General features: G+C 36.2%; 1 protein-coding gene across 2 annotated transcripts; it reads right to left on the reverse strand.

Annotated features, from left to right (window-relative positions):
* Positions 1-467: 467 nt before the first annotated feature.
* On the reverse strand, positions 468-11,347 carry LOC134747708 (uncharacterized). 2 transcript variants are annotated; one of them, XM_063682318.1, is made up of 5 exons: positions 10,813-11,347; positions 8,170-8,310; positions 6,652-7,365; positions 6,005-6,164; positions 468-4,665 (listed from the first exon to the last, which is right to left on the reverse strand). In XM_063682318.1, the coding sequence occupies exon 5, from the start codon at positions 4,177-4,179 to the stop codon at positions 1,759-1,761; it is 2,421 nt and encodes an 806-aa protein (XP_063538388.1). In that variant the 5' UTR covers positions 4,180-4,665; positions 6,005-6,164; positions 6,652-7,365; positions 8,170-8,310; positions 10,813-11,347; the 3' UTR covers positions 468-1,758. The 2 variants fall into 2 exon arrangements, with proteins under 2 accessions (XP_063538388.1, XP_063538389.1); XM_063682319.1 differs by lacking the exon at positions 10,813-11,347 and adding an exon at positions 8,950-9,253.
* Positions 11,348-18,396: the final 7,049 nt, after the last annotated feature.

Below are 18,396 nucleotides of genomic sequence, written 5' to 3' on the forward strand. Positions count from 1 at the left end.
GACCTGCAATTTACTGTACCGATCGGAAGGCTTAATTACATACATTTATTTAAGATGCTATGTTATTTTGAAGAACCCTTTGATTGAGCCTTTCGATCGGTACAGTAAAATTGAAAGGTTTTTTTTGTTTTTCACATTTAGCGGTATAGTAACAGTTAAGCTATGTCAGCTCATATTCAAGCGCGCGTGCACCGCGATTTGATCTGATTAGCCAAAACCCATATCCGTAGGAACGGATCAACGGGACGCCAGTCCCGCCTGAACCATTGTACAGTTAACTGGTTATTTTAATATACGGAGTCGAATATAAAAGTGATTATTATTCAACACTAAAATACCTATTTAAATACTATTTACCCTCTAGCCACTATACAGAAGTACCGTCAGCGGGATCCGGGAATCGAACCCGCTTTAGAAGTACTAAAAAAGCGGGTTCGATTCCCGGATCAGCCAGGCGACTTTTTTCAAATTCTTTGAATGTAGTTCGTATTGTTTTTAAATAAATATAGAAATGAAGCTATTTTTACTTCCACTCGTCAAATATTTGGTGACAACTCGCCAAATATATCGAAACACAACCTTATTCCCATGGCAAGAAAGGTGTGTTGCGACATATTTGGCGACTTTGGCTGGCTATTTGAAGCTGACTGTACCTACTATTTCAAAGTTAAATGGATGCGAATGGATTAGAAGTATGACCATATATTTGACGAGTAGAAGTAAAAATAGCTTCCTTTCATTTTTATTTCAAAACAATACGAATTGCAAATAATTAAGAAAAATCGCCTGGCTGATCCGGGAATCGAACCCGCTAAATGTGAACAAATAATAATAATTAGCATACCGTCAGGTAACAAGCAAAACTCACTAACTACTGAAAAATAATTAAACAAAAATCAACCTTATTCGCATAATATTACGGTTCACTATGGCTATGAACTTGTGGTGGTACTTAGTGACTTTTGCTTATCACCCGACGATATATCTACCTGCTGTTAACCTAACCTAACCTAACCTAAGTACTGGTAATAACCAACAACAGTATAACGTGACCCACCCCGTGCAGTTCTGTACCTTACTGTCAATATTATAGTGACAACGCTATTCATACATCAGGTCACTACTTACATGCAAGGTGTTTCCTAACACAACAATCTAGCGCCACTTGCACCATCCTACTAACTAATGAGGGGTTAACCGGTTAACCCCTCATTAGTTAGTAGGATGGTGCAAGTGGCGCTTAGGGCCACAACTGTAGTTACATATCGTTTAAATAGAAACTAAACTTATAGCCACGTCAAATTAAGCCGAAAATATCAATCAGCAGAAATAATTCGTGTTGTTTTGAAAATTGGTATAGTTATTTATACCTTGTGGTGTCCAGATAAACATACTAAAAGTCCTCGAGGGTGTAGGGGGGGGGATTTTCCAAACCACGAATTATATCCGCAGATTTTTTATTTTTTTTTGGGTTATTAGCATATTATCACTGCATGAACAAAACTGTTTTCATAATGAGGGCTATTCCCATCAATAATCATTACATATTTACCGTAATATAACATTTGATTACTTCCTGTAAAATAAAATACGAACAAAAATATGTTTAAAATAGGAATTGTTAACACTGTAATGTTCCACGGCCCTTTTGAACTTAATTTACTAAACTGAGTTAGGGTATGCATTATACCTGCATAAGTAATTGTAATCATACTTACTATTACTACAAATTATTAAATCTTACTCTAGTTGGGTTAATTAAATCGGTTTACTGAGTACGATATGATACTCAGGAAGATTAATGTTATGCCCAATGACTACACAGTTGCACAAAAACGGATACTGCATGGTGTCTTGATCAATGTATATGTGTGATGATTGTAATGAGTCCAGTACATTATAAGCATGGTAATGATTATCAAAACCAATTGTTTGTAAAGGCTTAGCCTTGAAACTAATCTTAGACACTCCATCAACATATATGTCATCAATTTTGGAAAAATAAATGTTTTCTTCATTAATAGCAGTAACTATTACAGAATTTACTTGGTAGCGCTCGGAACACTTTGCCGCCCAACTCACTTTATATAATTTTGTAATATCTGACCATTGCATTTGATCTAAAATCTGTTTACATTCACTAACTGGTACTTCTGCTTGGCCCCCAAACGAAAGAGGCGAACGAATAGTTTCTTTCAAGAATATGTCATTTAACATCAACTGATGCTTTCGAGCTACTGTCAGTGTCATGTTAATTCGGTTATTTGTTGATTTTGCAGCTAACTTGTTGAAGCGATGTTTAGCTTCGTAGCGCATTGAAGACAGAAATCTCAAGGGACCAAAACGTAACATTGCCGAATGATAGTGCAGTAAATTGTGAAATTTAGGCTTAAGACTTTGGTTAAACAGTGTGATGTACATTTCGCAAAAGTCAGCGATCATATACTTAAAATAGTCTATTTGCTCAGATACAAAACGGGGTGACATAATAAAATCTAAAACAGTCATTAATTGAATATACAGTTGCCAATATTTATTATGTCTTGGAATGAAATCACCAAACATTACACCAAAATACTTGCAAAATGTGCTCATTTCGGCAGCATTTAAACGTATATTGCCTTTTCGTAAATTGGACATGGCCAGCGTGACGGGCTTATCTTTTTTATCGGGACCGTATTGAAATGAGGAAATTTTGTTATTAACAATATCAATTGTAAGATATTTCATTTTGTCTACAAAAACCACAAGTAAAGAGCACATGACGTATTTGGCACAGCCTTCGTGCATGTCATGCATTACATCAAAACCCATTTGCGAAAATAAATTAAAATTTTCTATGTCGAGCCATATACATTTTTCTTTGACGCCTGTCAGAGATGAATTATTCGTTTTTAAATCATCCTGGTAATTTGACTCGGTCCTTAAGAGAGATTCATCTTCATAAACCTGATTAGCCATGACTTTTTTCTCTACTTTGCATGTTCTGCAAGGAAAATTGCTTGAAAAACTCTCAACAAATCCTAAAACACTATGCAAGCCTAAATTATCTCCTAAAATTAATGACAACTCAAAGTAAATTGTGCCCTTGAAATCTGGCAAATCAAAAACTATTCCATGCTTAAATAAATCATTAAACTGGTCAATCAGGGGCTGAAATATTATACGATTCCCAAATTCCACTCTGTCAGTGGAATGATAGAGTAAGACTAAAAATATGTTACCTAACAGAGAGGCACAATAGTACGGCAGGCAAGGAAGAGAAATGTATGCGGCTCCTAGTTTGTGCACACCACTATGACTACCCAAAGGGTTCAAAGTCTCGAAATCGTCAATTTGCAAAAATATGGGCATGACTATCTTATCTCCATGATTTTTCTGTCTCCAAAATGAACCATGCATATAATGCTCTATACTGTTTGACGTGTCATGAGCCATCAGTTTTTTCATAGCATCGATGGTCTCATGAAGTATGTTAGGCAACGAAAAAAATTTGTGCAACACATCTCTAATAGGTATTTTATGGGCTATGCACTCTACTGCTTGGTAATAAGTTTTACCTTTTTTTTTTACGTAATCAAATCGTCGCCCTACAGTATAAGGCTCAGGATTAACTAAAGTACCCTTACTTTCAAAGAACTGATGTCGTTTATAAGTTGAACTAAACATCTCTAGATCGGTTGTCAGTTTTGCTACGGCAGAGCTAGAAGTTACTGGTAACAGAGGTCTGATTGACATAGTGAACATGTTGTGAATACCGCTATAAACTGTATCTAGCACATTGTTCGGCAAATGGGGATTACTATACAGGGATGAGAAAAGTTGACCTAAACTGTCGCTTAGCGGCGGTGTGTTGTGTTTGCTATCACTCTGTATAGTACTATTATTTTCTTTAATTTGAAACTCGGTTGCGCTACACACATTATGTAATGGATCATTATTCACGGGAGAGGTCTCTTGTCCAATAGCAAAATCCTGTACACTTGAAGCCTGTTGTAACATAGAAGAATCTGAATGTTCTTTCAAATAATGACGCCTAAATGAATTGTAGAGTTGATAAGTTCTCCCACAATCCATGTTTGGACAAATATAACATTTACCTGGATGATAAAATGTAAAATGGGTTTTAAATTGCTTCATTTGGACAAAAGACCTTTTACATATTGCACACAGCACCATCGTGCCTGTTAGAAACAGAAGCAAGCAAATCTAGCATAGGAGTGCCTTCAGTGTCAAACTTGCTCTTCATTACATATATACTTCTTTGGATAAACATCCAGACTGGGGCACAATCTTTTGAATATGGTAAGTCTAATGCCCATAGAATCTTAAAAGTATTTGAAACAGCTTTACAAATGCTGGGAAACGTGTACCTGATGTCTTCAGAGATTATTAAATCATACTGCGTAACATCCTGCCAGCAAGCCCCAACAGCAACCAAATATGGAAGAACAGGCAATTTTTTTTCCTGCAATGTGGCCTTCCGTTCACTGAAGTGGCTTTGAAGGTCCGATGTAGATGGCACCAAGCTTAAAAACGCGTTGCTTACTTCTAATCTAGACGGGTTCCAGGGTTTTCTGACTCCTTTCACGGGAACAGTGTGCATTTGTTTCAGCAACAGGGGAACTGCCAGAAAAGTCGCAACATTCGCTTGTTCCTCCCCCGCTGCAAAAATAATTAATACTTAGTATGGTTAACGGTTACTTAAGGTAAAGTTTCTATTGAGTAAAATTCGTCATCTCCTCTATCTATAGTACCTACTTCACTTCCAGCCGGGCTAGCACATGATTGGCGCGAGAGTATCTCGCCGCGACATAGACTACCCGTCGCCTTTAAATTCATACAGTTAGTAAAAGACGGGTAGTCTATCTCGCGGCGAGATACTGTCGCGTCAATCATGTGCTCGGCCTACAGGTGTCGTTAAAAAAATCTACCCTGTATATAATATGTTATTTTCATCACACTTGCTCGAAAAAGATCTAATATCATGCAGGTGTACTAAAGGACAAAGGCCTATATTGTTCCCGCAGGAGTTATGGATTGTGAAAAAAAGGTGTAACTCTCTAGGGAGTTACAGCTTTTTTTTTATTATGTCATAACTACTACTATTACTACTTAATATGAACCAAGTAGGTATACATGAGTTTTACTTTTAAAATACTGACGTTTATAATTAGATATTTCGGTTAATTAATTTAATAGCTGTTCAAAATAATATTCTTACTCAATTTTCAATCGTGGCTGAATGCCGGATGGGTATGTGCCTTAGATGCCTAACTTGGCAAAAAATCACAATATGGCGGACGAATGTTTGAAATGTCACCGTATTTAAGAATTTTTTCGCATAAAATTTAGTTTTTTCTTCGCAAGTGTGATTCTGTGTTACTCCGGGAGTAAGAATATTAACAAACTCGAGCCCCTTGCAAGAACTTGAACGTTATGCTTAGGTACTTACTTCTATATAATCTATATGGCTGAACAAATAAAACGTATGTACCAGGGTGGTTCACGTGTGTATGGGAAAAATTCAAGCTCTACCCCCTTATTTTGTTGATCAATCACAACTTTATCTCAACTACAATTTTTATTCCCATAATTTGAAAATGTGATTTATAAGTTATTAAGTAAAAAAACATTTTTATTTCAAATTTTTATGAATTTTTAGGTGAATTTAAAAAAATCTACCTTTTGAAAAATTACAAAAAATAGAAATGAAATTGTTTTTTTTTTTTACTTCAAAACTTATAAATCAAATATTCAAATGGTGTGTAAACAGATACATAAATAAAAATCTAAATAATAAATACGCATCCTCTTGTAGTTAAAGTTACAAAATTGGGAATATTTTTTCAGCAAAATGAGTGTAACAAAATAAAACAAAAGGTTTTTTAGAGCCACCCTAGTATGTACAGTGTATGCAATTTCGAAGCTCACTGTACATACTGTATTTACATATAGAGGCAATAAAGACACTATTTGACAAAAAAACGATAATATAACTTACAAGTTGCAAGATCCAAAACAGTTTGAATAGAAGTGTCAGGTCGTGTTAGCTGTTGAGCCTTCTCATCTAGTAATGATAGCAGGCGACCTTTCACTACCGGGAAATTTTCTTCGAACTTTCCTTCTATTTCAGGGTATATTTTGTCAAAGTCACTGGCCAGCTGAAAATAAACAGAAATCAAACATTTGTTATTCAATTAGAGCTTAAAAGCTCTTTCACAAAATCAAAAATGTTGCTAGTCATCAATCATCATTCATAATCATACAACGAGAAATGTTGCTAGTGTATATATGAGTATTTAAAATGAAAATCAATAACCCGACTGCATAATAATAATATAATCTACTAGCCCGCGACTCCACCCGCCACAGATAGACACACTTTCGCATTTATAATATTAGTATGGATTTACTCGCAAAACTGAGACAAATGTAATGACACCTCATATGTTAAACTCCGCTAAATGGTTTAGGCAGTAGAGCGTGCCAAATAATTAAAGATACATACATACATACGCTTGAAAAACTTAACCTCCTTTCTGCAGTTGGGTATAAAAATAACTTAACACAAATTGATGACTTCTGCCTGGTGATGTCATGAAGTCTGGCATGAAGACACTTGATTGATTAGTATTATCATTGACTCACCAATTCATAGCCCCAAGGACATTGCAGTGCTGGGAAGATGCTCAAATAACTAACATGGTCGCCTTCTTGCAGTGCAGCCATGCGTTCATGTAGACAACTGTTCCATTTTGTTTCTACCAATTCTCTCGGTGAAGAAGAGTGCTTCAACCACTGCACGGTATCTTTTTCAGAGTCTTGATTGGTACTTATTGTTTGAAAGGTGTCAGGAAAAGGTCTAACCCGTGCATTAGAAGATTTGACAGCAGATTTTTTTCTCTTGTTTTGGTCTCCGCTGCTGTCGCTGCTCTTGTCGCTATTACTGCTGTTACGACTTCTGCTGCGGCTGCGGATTTCTGCATTTAATTTTCTGCGTACTGTTATTAATCGGTTCACTATCAGGCCACTGGCCTGGATAGCTTTTCCATCAACAAGACGAAAAGGATTATAATATACCCCCTTTGTTTCACCTGGGAAAAGCTTTATAATTTCTGATGTCCACGTATCCCAGGTTTCTTTTCGTATTGGGTCAGTGTTTTCTTTCAATTTCCGCACCTCAGCCTCAACAATAAGGGCCGTCAGTATCTTTCGGTCACTAGACGATAATACCTTTTTATTGATTAGAGGTTTCCCAATACTGGATGTCTCTAAAATTTGTTTAAGATTTCCGCCAGTTATAGCCCCTATGAGTTTGCTTGCATCTATAAACTGTAAATCGTCACAATTGATGTCCCATTCCTGAAAATCAAGTAAGCACTAAGTTACTAAAGAACTAGAAGTCACGTCATGTGGGTATTTACTATTTGGGCACAATCATAATATTTACATAAAATAAATACATAAAATAAATATTTGGAGACAATCTTATTCAGAAAATCAACCTAGTCCCAAACTAAACGTTATTTATTTATTTTAGACTTAAAAACAAAACATTCATATTGACTACATATGATAGAAATAGCTTACACTTTTAATCTTTTGGATAGTAAAAAACCGGCCAATTGCGAGTCGGACTCGAGCACCGAGGGTTCCGTACTTTATAGTATTTGTTGTTATAGCGGCAACAGAAATACATCATCTGTGAAAATGACAACTGTCTGGCTATCACGGTTCATGAGATACAGCCTAGTGACAGACAGACAGACGGACAGCGGAGTCTTAGTAATAGGGTCCCGTTTTTACCCTTTGGGTACGGAACCCTAAAAATATATGATTATAATTAAATGTATTATAAATTAGTCGGAGTAATTCGTATTAAAATAAGTTGAAATAATTTGACCCAAAATAATAATGTACCTTAATATAATTATTCTGTGAAATGTATTTATTTCCTGGCCTACTTGTAATATGGGTACTAGTGACGATATAAATACTTATATAGTTTAATACATAGAAAACACCTAAGACTCAGGAACAAATACTCGTGTTTATCACACAAATATTTGCCCTGACCGGGGATTGAACAGACAGTTGACTCCCTCTGCATAACAAAAACATGATCCACCTTAAATACAGAGTAAAGATAAATATTATTATAATTACCAATAATTCAGTTGATGTTGTAACAACAGAGGATGTACTAGATTTTTGGCTACTTGATGGAATCACAAAGGAGTCTTGCTTTTTAATTGGAGCTATAACTTGCTGTACATCTACATCCCTCGGATCTTTTGTAACTCCTCTCTATAAAATAAAATTAGGAGTGATTAATTTAACCATAATGCCCATTCACATTATTTTATTTATTTTTATTTATTTATCAAATGGCACTATTTAATTGTTAATGCTTAGTTTATTGATGAAAATACAAAAGTCGCTGTATCTCCATCATCAGACTTAACCTTGATAAAAAATTCTTTATAAATCTTACTGGCTTAGTAAACATAACGAAGAGGACAAATCGTCAAAGTGAACTATGCATCGTTAAAGAGTTTCGTTTTGATCATCATCAGCAGTTCCACTTCATTAAATGTCAGTTTTTCTGAACGTGAATACTAGATTCATTAATGAAAATACAAAAATCGCTATATGTATGCCTATAAGATTCAAGAATTTTTCCCTGGATTCCTCATGGATCCCATCATCAAAACTGGGTTTTGACAAAAACGGGACCAACTTGGGACTATACACATTCAAACAAAAAAAACAATTTTCCAAATCGGTTCACCAATGACGGAGTTATGACGTAACATACATACAAAAAAAAAAACGGTCGAATTGATAACCTCCTCCTTTTTTGAAGTCGGTTAAAAATTGATTCAAAGTAATGAAAACATCTAAATTTTGAATCAAGTAGGTATACGAAAAAATGAAACTGCTCACGCGTTCTCTCTCACGGTCTAACGCCATACGCAGTTTCCCTTTTTGAACTGCTGCCGGGACCAATAACGACAACTCATGGTCGTTTGCGTTCAATAAAAAATCGAGATCCGCGCCCTGATCTATAAGCATAGAGATAAATAATAAGTACTGCATATTGCATAAATTTAACCCACTACACTGCACTGTCATGGCGGTAACAATGCCGGCAATATTTTTGCAGATATATTTGTCCATGGGGCTTCAAAGTGCCATAATTTCATTGCAACGTGTATTTTCCATGATTTCAAGAAAAATAAGAAGTAAATGGCCATTTCGATGGAGCTATAATGTCTACAACAATACCTAGTCGGCTCATAAGTTCTGTCATATACATAGTATCAAATAAAATCAAAAGTTTAAGTTTATTCCGTATAATTTGTACAGCGTTTGAAAGCTTATAAACTAGAGAATCTAAATATATAACATTTATTCAAAATGACCGCCATAATTATCTACACAGGCTTGAAGTCTTCGTGGCCAGTCGTCAATGGATTCACGCACCACTTTCATGTCGATATTGGCCACTGCCGTAGCAAGAGATTTTTTCAGCGAGTCTAGATTTGCATGAGGTTTTGAGCACACCTTTTCCTCTAAATACTGCCATATTTTATAGTCTAAAGGATTAAGATCTGGGCTAGAGGAGGGCCAATCTTCATGCCGTATAAAGTCGATTTTATTGGAGGCGAGCCAGGCTTGTGTAGACTTTGCCTTATGGGCTGGAGCAGAGTCCTGCTGGAAAACCCAATGCTGGTTTAGAAACATCGTATGGGATAGTGGTTTCACAATATTAGTCAACACCGTGTCTTGGTACACTTTGGCACTAGTTTTTACTCCTTTCTCACAAAAATGCATACTAGTGACGCCCGCATAAGAAACTCCCAGCCAAACCATCACAGATGAAGGGTGATGACCTCTTTGAATACGGGGAATGCTATTAGACGCTTCTTTACTATTGCGAGCGTACACTCTATCATTTTGTTTATTACAGTTTTCTTCTATGTCAAAAATTTTCTCGTCCGAAAACAGTATACAACGGTGCTTATTTTTAGCGTACTTCTTCAATAAAGCTTTAGATCTTTTAAGCCTTAAAGCTTTAAGCCAACCATTGAGAAGATGGCCAGTTTTTCGTTTATAAGCACGAAGTCTCAGGTCTTGATTAAGCACTCTTTTCACCGTGTTTTTGCTCAAACCCATCTGGAGGGCCATAACTTTTTGTTTCCTAGCGGGATTTCTGGCAATGCGTGCCCTAATTGCTTGTACAACCGCTGGAGTCCTAGCTGTACGCGGACGACCGCTTCTTTTCTTGTCATTTAAACTAGAGACCTCACTGTATCTTTCTATGGTACGATACACAAATCTTAGAGAGAATTTTAAATTTTCAAGTAGCTTAAAAATTTTAGTCGGCGAGTGACCACAACGATATAGTGCAATTATTGCGGTACGGCTATCTTTAAGCGTCCACTCCATGTTGAAGAAAACAGAAAATTGCAAAATTATACTACTCAAATATTTAATAAAGATTCGAAATTCAAATGCAGAACGGTTTTTGTTTTAGGAGTTCCAAATTTAAATTTTAAAGGCCAGTGACAGAACTTATGAGCCGACTAGGTACATTGCTTTATTTGGGCAGTCGTGTAAAAAAAAATGGTCCAACATTGCAATTCAAAAATAACCTAAAAATAATTGTTTTAAATTCGATTTAAGAAATCTTCGACTTCGAATAGTTTATTAGGATGAAACAAATATCGATTAGCAACGACAGTCACATTACATTAACTACAATAGTAACTAGTTAGAACTATGTAAATACAAATTATAACTTACCGTTTAGCGATCCAAAAAGGTGTATCAAATCACAGTTGAACAGAAACACACTTAAGTCGTCCATCCTTTATATTTACTATTTACCTATAACTGTCTTAACTTTAAAGAAACTATTTCCTTATATTTTTAACAACGTGAACGGTTCGTTGTTTGAAAAGACAATAATAATCACTAAATAAATACGTTCCGTTGTTAGCGATTTGTCACGCATCCTAACCGTACGAATGTTGCCAGCGAAATGAACGATTCTTTTGTCAATTTTGCAAAGGACTAGTCAACATCACTATTTTAACAAAGTTAACATTGTGTTTCTAGCAATGCTTATATTATTTCGCAATGTAAAAGTTGTGAAATTATTAACTTGAGAAATTTTTCCCTTGTAAATTCCGCAATTCTAACATTGCGACTTGAGCAATCAAATACCTTTCTTAGAATTCCGTTTTTAGGGTAAAGGCATTAGTAAGTAGGTACTAAGTACAAATAATAATAATTAAGTACGTTGTTCCTTATAAAAAACTGCAAACCTGGAGAGTGGAGTCATAGCACGGTACGCTTATCACCATGCCTGTCACGTTCTAACAAGTATGTGAGTGCGAAAGTGACGGACTTAGTGATAGGGGAAACCATGCTGTGCGGGCAGCACGTAGTACGTACAGAAGGTTATAATTTATTATGTGTGAGCATTTGACAGATTCAAAGAGCAGTTAGATTAAAAACTATTTTAGGTAATAATTGCTTATCTAGAGAGATCGGTGCGGGCGGGTTGTGAGCGCGGCGCTGGCGGGCCGCGAGCATGACGTTGTCACTGACGCTGTCGCTAAATCTAGAGCCCGCGCAGCATGGTTTCCCCTATCACTAAGTCCGTCACTTTCGCACTCACATACTTGTTAGAACGTGACAGGCATGGTGATAAGCGTACCGTGCTACGACTCAGACAAAATTAATACAGCCGCCTTGAATAGCCGCCGAATAGTAAATCATATTTTTACTTCTAGCGCCTAAACTATTGAGTGGATTTCAATCAAATAGACATCAGTAGATCCATAATTAGTACACGAGTGCTATGCAATACAAATTTACTAAAATAAGTGGAGGAAAAATGTGTAAAACTTAAAAATGTGACTACAAAAACAGATTTTAGGTCTTAAATGGGGTTTAAATAATAGTGACAGTAATGAAATTTGACACCTACAATTTCAGGGATCCCTGTTTGCGTGTCATAAAATTGGAGCTTCGGGTCCACGGGGATCAAACGCCATCTTGAAAAGTATAAGTCTTTTTTGGTTTTTCTTTTTTTCTCGGAATATCTGGGTTTAATGTGAATACTGTGTATAGCGAAACGAAAGCTTGTTAAATTCCACATTAAAAAGTTATACAACACCATGTCCCAAAAACGAAGCCTTTTTCTAGAAATTACCAATTTTTGGAACACAAACACATTATCTACCCAACCACGAAAAAAAAAAATGTGTGGAAACTTGTAAGCTTCCCTTGTAACTTGTAAGCCCTATTTGATAGTTTGTATGGAGATCAAACCTTTTTTTGAGTACAGGACTAAGAAGTCTTTGTATGAAGGCATATTATTAGAATACAAGAAAAGTAATTTAAGCGTTTTTAAATATTCATCCCTTAAAAGAGTTAAAAAGGGGTTGAAAGTTTGAATTCATTACAAATGCTTATTGAAATTTCTCAGAAAGGCATTGTATAATATTACAAAAAAGGTTATTTCAACGTTCTTAATAATTCTACCCTTAAGGGTGTTAAAAAGGGGATGTATATAAGTTTATATGTAGTACAAGTTTTCGTTTTAGCTAGGAACATGAAACTTGGTAAAAGGGCATTATATTAAAATAGACGAAAACTGATTGCACCGTGTTTGAAAAGTTTGTATTAATAAAGTTTGCAGTGGGAGCGAACATTTTTTTTAAATAGTGGACTTGAAAATCTGAGTGTTGAGAGGGTTTATATCGCGAACAATTTTTTTCAGCTAGGGGCTTGAAACTTTGTACTTTGTGAAAGACAAATTTCATGCGCTGTATAATTATTAACAAATGATTTACCGTCCCTACTGATATCTTTTGCTGCATAATGTTCTATGCTCATTTAAAATATATAACCACCAACATACAAATCCACGCGTACGAAGTCGCGGGCAACAGCTAGTATATTTAATATGTCTTAACCGTTTCAACGCCAAGCAGCGAAGTAATTCGACGTGACTCAGACCAGACGCCAAGCAATAAACCAAATGTATGGTTTTCTAATAGGAGCAAATGTCGTGGCGTCAGTGGTACGACTTTCCGCTGACGTGATTTTCCGTCTTTGGCGGTGAAAAGGTTAAAACAAAAACCTATTATTGGATTATTTACCCTTGTAACACCTGCAAACATTGTAAATCAACTTAAAATTTGTAGTTAAGAGTTCTCTTTTGTGATTTTGACAAAGGCTCTCTCAAAGTTGCTAAAATCACAAGGTATTAATCAATGTGGTTGTGAACACTGTCAACCTCCAAACTTTAGCCGTGTAGATTCCGCAGAGTTCTATTTTGTTATTTTGACAAAAGCTCTTGAAGTTGCTAATATCACAAAGTAAAAAACAATGTGGCGGCCAACATTGCGAACCGCACAAAACTTAACTGTGAAGATTTCGCAGAGTTATTCTTTGTTATTTTGACAAAGGTCCTCAAAGTTGCTAACATTACAAGGTTTAAATCAATGTGGTTGTGAACACTGTCAACCCTCAAACTTTATCCGTGTAGATTCCGCAGAGTTCTATTTTGTTATTTTGACAAAGGCGCTTAAAATTGGTAATGTCACAAAGTAAAAAACAATGTGGCGGCCAACATTGCGAACCGCACAAAACTTAACTGTGAAAATTTCGCAGAGTTATTCTTTGTTATTTTGACAAAGGTCCTCAAAGTTGCTAACATTACAAGGTTTAAATCAATGTGGTTGTGAACACTGTCAACCCCCAAACTTTAGCCGTGTAGATTCAGCAGAGTTCTATTTTGTTATTTTGGCAAAGGCTCTTGAAGTTGCTAATGTCTCAAAGTAAAAAACAATGTCGCGGCCAACATTGCGAACCGCACAAAACTTAACTGTGAAGATTTCACAGAGTTATTCTTTGTTATTTTGACAAGGGTCCTCAAAGTTGCTAACATTACAAGGTTTAAATCAATGTGGTTGTGAACACTGTCAACCCTCAAACTTTATCCGTGTAGATTCCGCAGAGTTCTATTTTGTTATTTTGACAAAGGCGCTTAAAATTGGCAATGTCACAAAGTAAAAAACAATGTGGCGGCCAACATTGCGAATAGCACAAAACTTAACTGTGAAAATTTCGCAGAGTTATTCTTTGTTATTTTGACAAAGGTCCTCAAAGTTGCGAACATTACAAGGTTTAAATCAATGTGGTTGTGAACACTGTCAACCCCCAAACTTTAGCCGTGTAGATTCAGCAGAGTTCTATTTTGTTATTTTGGCAAAGGCTCTTGAAGTTGCTAATGTCACAAAGTAAAAAACAATGTCGCGGCCAACATTGCGAACCGCACAAAACTTAACTGTGAAGATTTCACAGAGTTATTCTTTGTTATTTTGACAAGGGTCCTCAAAGTTGCTAACATTACAAGGTTTAAATCAATGTGGTTGTGAACACTGTCAACCCCCAAACTTTAGCCGTGTAGATTCCGCAGAGTTCTATTTTGTTATATTGACAAAGGCTCTTGAAATTGGTAATGTCACAAAGTAAAAAACAATGTGGCGGCCAACATTGCGAACCTCACAAAACTTTACTGTGAAGATTTCGCAGAGTTATTCTTTGTTATTTTGACAAAGGTCCTCAAATTTGCTAACATCACAAGGTATAAATCAATGTGGTTGTGAACACTGTCAACCCCCAAACTTTAGCCGTGTAGATTCCGCAGAGTTCTGTTTTGTTATTTTGACAAAGGCTCTTGAAGCTGCTATTGTCACAAAGTAAAAAACAATGTGTCGGCGAACATTGCGAACCGCACAAACTTTAACTGTGAAGATTTCGCAGAGTTATCTTTTGTTATTTTGACAAAGGTCCTCAAAGTTGCTAAAACCACAACTCACAAATCACACGTTGTGCAATGAGCAAAGCCAAACTATGTTAAATTCGCATTTTTAACTATGCTATTATGACAAGGCATCGAAAAATTGATAGTTTAACAACATTTTTATTGTTAGTTTCGCAATAATTGCGTTTCGCAAAAAAAAAGTTGCTGCGCTAGCAAAGGCTAGGTTGTCAATGTCCCAAAGTAGTTTTGTGTTTTTATCAATAATTCGTTCGCAACGTAAAACTGCAGCCTTGTCTCCGGATTTTTCTCTGAGTGTAGATTGTCTTTAAAGCGAAGTAGGGTGCTGATGGCTATGGTCTAAAAAATCAAATATCATCTTGCTGCTTATGTCTATATTTAATGTTACTAAACCTGTACTTCAAATAAAGCTTTTCTCGCTCCCACTCTTTCAATGGCTGTAGGTAAGCTGTACGCATTTTGTTTAAGCGCATTAATGCTTTACTGAGGGGAAAATGTTTAAGAACTTACAGTTTGCGTTATATTATATACTAGCGACCCGCCCCGGTTTCGCACGGGTTTAATGCTGATGTATCTGGAATCACTCTATCTATTATTATTTACAACGACGGGACTTAATCGCGTAAAATAAGTTTTAAATTTACCTCCGAAAATCCGTCGTCATCGTCGTCGTTTAGAAAAATCCGTGAAGCCATTGAAATAAAAAAACATAGAAATTTCAATCGAGACGAAGGTTTTAAGATCTCATCCACATGGAACCCAGTCATTAGTACGTGTAAGCGAAAACAAATATCGAAAGTTGAAAAATCGAATATTGTGAGTGTTGTGTGTCGACCCGGTGACATCCCTAGTGCGCAAAACGTTCGTTAATAAACAAGACCAAGTGCGGGTAGTTCGAAAAACTCTCGCGCCTAGAAGATGTTGATGTCAACTTTAGCCAGTCTTCTCTGAGACCACGGGGACAACGCCATCCTCGAAACGTCGGAGGTAAATTTAAAACTTAATTTACGCGATTAAGTCCCGTCGTTGTAAATAATAATGAGTAAAAATCGTGAAAGTTTAAATCACTCTTATCTATTAAAAAAACCGCATCAAAATCCGTTGCGTACTTTTAAAGAACTAAGCATACATAGGGACAGACAGAGCAGGGAGCGACTTTGTTTTATACTAGGTAGTGAACGCGATGTAATTTCACCCGTTACCATTAGACCCGTTAATGACATTAATTATGTGTACAAAACGCGAATATAAATTGTTCAATGCTTTCATAACTGTAACAAAATATTTTTCACCTCACTCGCTAGGAAAACCTCAGTTTATGGAGCGAAATCTGCGTGCAAAAGTCTTTTTTATCTTCTTTCTAACACGATGAATTACGGCAATATTACTTTAAATTTTTTAATATGTGTGGTCTTGTTTATTTTCTTTGGATTTCAGTGTGTTATGTCTTAAATTTGATATGTTAAATAGAGGGCAAAATTAAATATGATCATTTTTATATTTTTATTGTTTTTCTTGCATCTCGCATTTTCCTCGCCGTAGTGAGGTGAAAAGTTGTGTTCCGCACGGCTGCAAAATTATTTGGCGTGAGTGTTGAAATTGAAAGCTGAGCGTAGCGAGGCTTTTAAGACACAAGACGCCACCACTTAACCACTTTGCAGCCTTGCATAACAAATAACTATTGTTGCTACTTACACAAAAATTGGCACTTGCAAACTATCTGTTAAACCGGCCAATAGGTCGGTTTGTAACTACAAAATCGGTATTGGTCAACTTATTTATTTATTACTTGTTCAATTACTTTTTGAATTACTCAAAGAGTTTGGGTAATTTTTTTTTTCAAAGCTCAGCCTAAATCGTTGAAGGTAGGACATTAAAATTAGTGATAAGACCGCCTTTTGTTGACCTTTAGTTGTGTTGCTGTTTACTTTCTATATCGTTTTCTTTTATTGAGGTGTGAAATACAGAGTATTTGTATTGTATTGTGTTTGAAACATTATATATTCTTAAAATGTTATAGATTTGCACTAAGAAAGGATGTTCTGCAATTAAACTCCAAGGGGGTGATAATTGTGTTGAGTTTTAACAATTTCTACGCGGACACTGTCGCAAGCAAAGCCTAGCTAGGTGATATAATATTACCGATAGCTATTATTAATTATATACAAAGTAACAGTACAACTAGTAGAATCTAATTATATTATAAACTGAAATAAGTTTCATCATCATCATCATCATCATGTCAGCCGATAGACGTCCACTGCTGGACATAGGCCTCCCCCAAGGCTCGCCACTCCGACCGATCCTGTGCCGCTCGCAACCACCGAATTCCCGCGACCTTCACCAGGTCGTCGCTCCATCTCGTTGGAGGCCTACCGGCAGTTCGTCTTCCGGTACGCGGACGCCACTCCAGAACCTTCCGGCCCCACCGGCCATCAGTTCTGCGAGCAATGTGCCCCGCCCACTGCCACTTAAGGTTTGCAATTCTGCGAGCTATGTCGGTGACCCTAGTTCTAAAGAAAGTTTCATATTCTAAAGAAACAGTGTCAAAGCTGACAAAGCCCTTCAGTATATGACATCTACTTCAAAAGTTTGTCAAACAATAAAATGTAAACAAAATCTTATAAAGCATAGTGTACTCAAATTATTTGCTACACAGTTAAATTCCTATCAATTAAAGTTCTAAACAATCCGATTCGAAATCAGCACTAAGTCAAAAGACCACAATGGCCAGACCACTGTCGAATGCTAGAGACAGTAATCACGAAGGCATTCAATAATAAAACGTGTTACAGTAATATAGGGTCTTCTATTCCGTGCATTTTGTGACACTAGGTTACATCATTTTCAGAGCGGGACTGGAAAACGCTTCGCTAAAATACATTTCATACGATTCCACGTCAGTGCAATGAAAAGGATGAAACAAGTTTTATGGTAACTTTTTTTCCTGGCTTTCTTACGTTTTATAATCAACTAGCGACCCGCTCCGGCTTCGAACGGGTTACACAAAACCTTTACAAATTATAAACTAAAACCTTCCTCAAGAATAACTCTATTGATAGGTGAAAACCGCATCAAAATCCGTTTCGTAGTTTTAAAGATCTAAGCATACATAGGGACAAACAGACAGCGGAAAGAGACTTCGTTTATACTATGTAGTGATAATTTTCAACTTGAATAATCCTTGAGTATTCACATAGTTGACAGGTACGATATTTAGATGAGTAATAATATCGTAATTTAAGAAGTTAAAGGTTGGTTTCGATGTCAGCAATCTTAATTTATACTTAATCATTTACTCTTAAAAAGGATTGATTTTATTTTAATTTACTAATTGCAGACTTTAAGCTTCAAGGCAAATATTAGATTGAGTTATTAATAACTTAGATACTGGAGTTGGTAAAAACTATATCCGGGTCACCGGCAACAAAGATGTCTTGACCGTTGAAATGGAAACGGTGCTTTCGGAAGTGTCACATTGCCGATCCTTTAAACGTAACTAACTAGGTTAGTACATTATGTGCTGG

The sequence above is a fragment of the Cydia strobilella genome, chromosome 15, assembly GCF_947568885.1.
Source record: "Cydia strobilella chromosome 15, ilCydStro3.1, whole genome shotgun sequence".
NCBI classification, from domain to species: domain Eukaryota; kingdom Metazoa; phylum Arthropoda; class Insecta; order Lepidoptera; family Tortricidae; genus Cydia; species Cydia strobilella.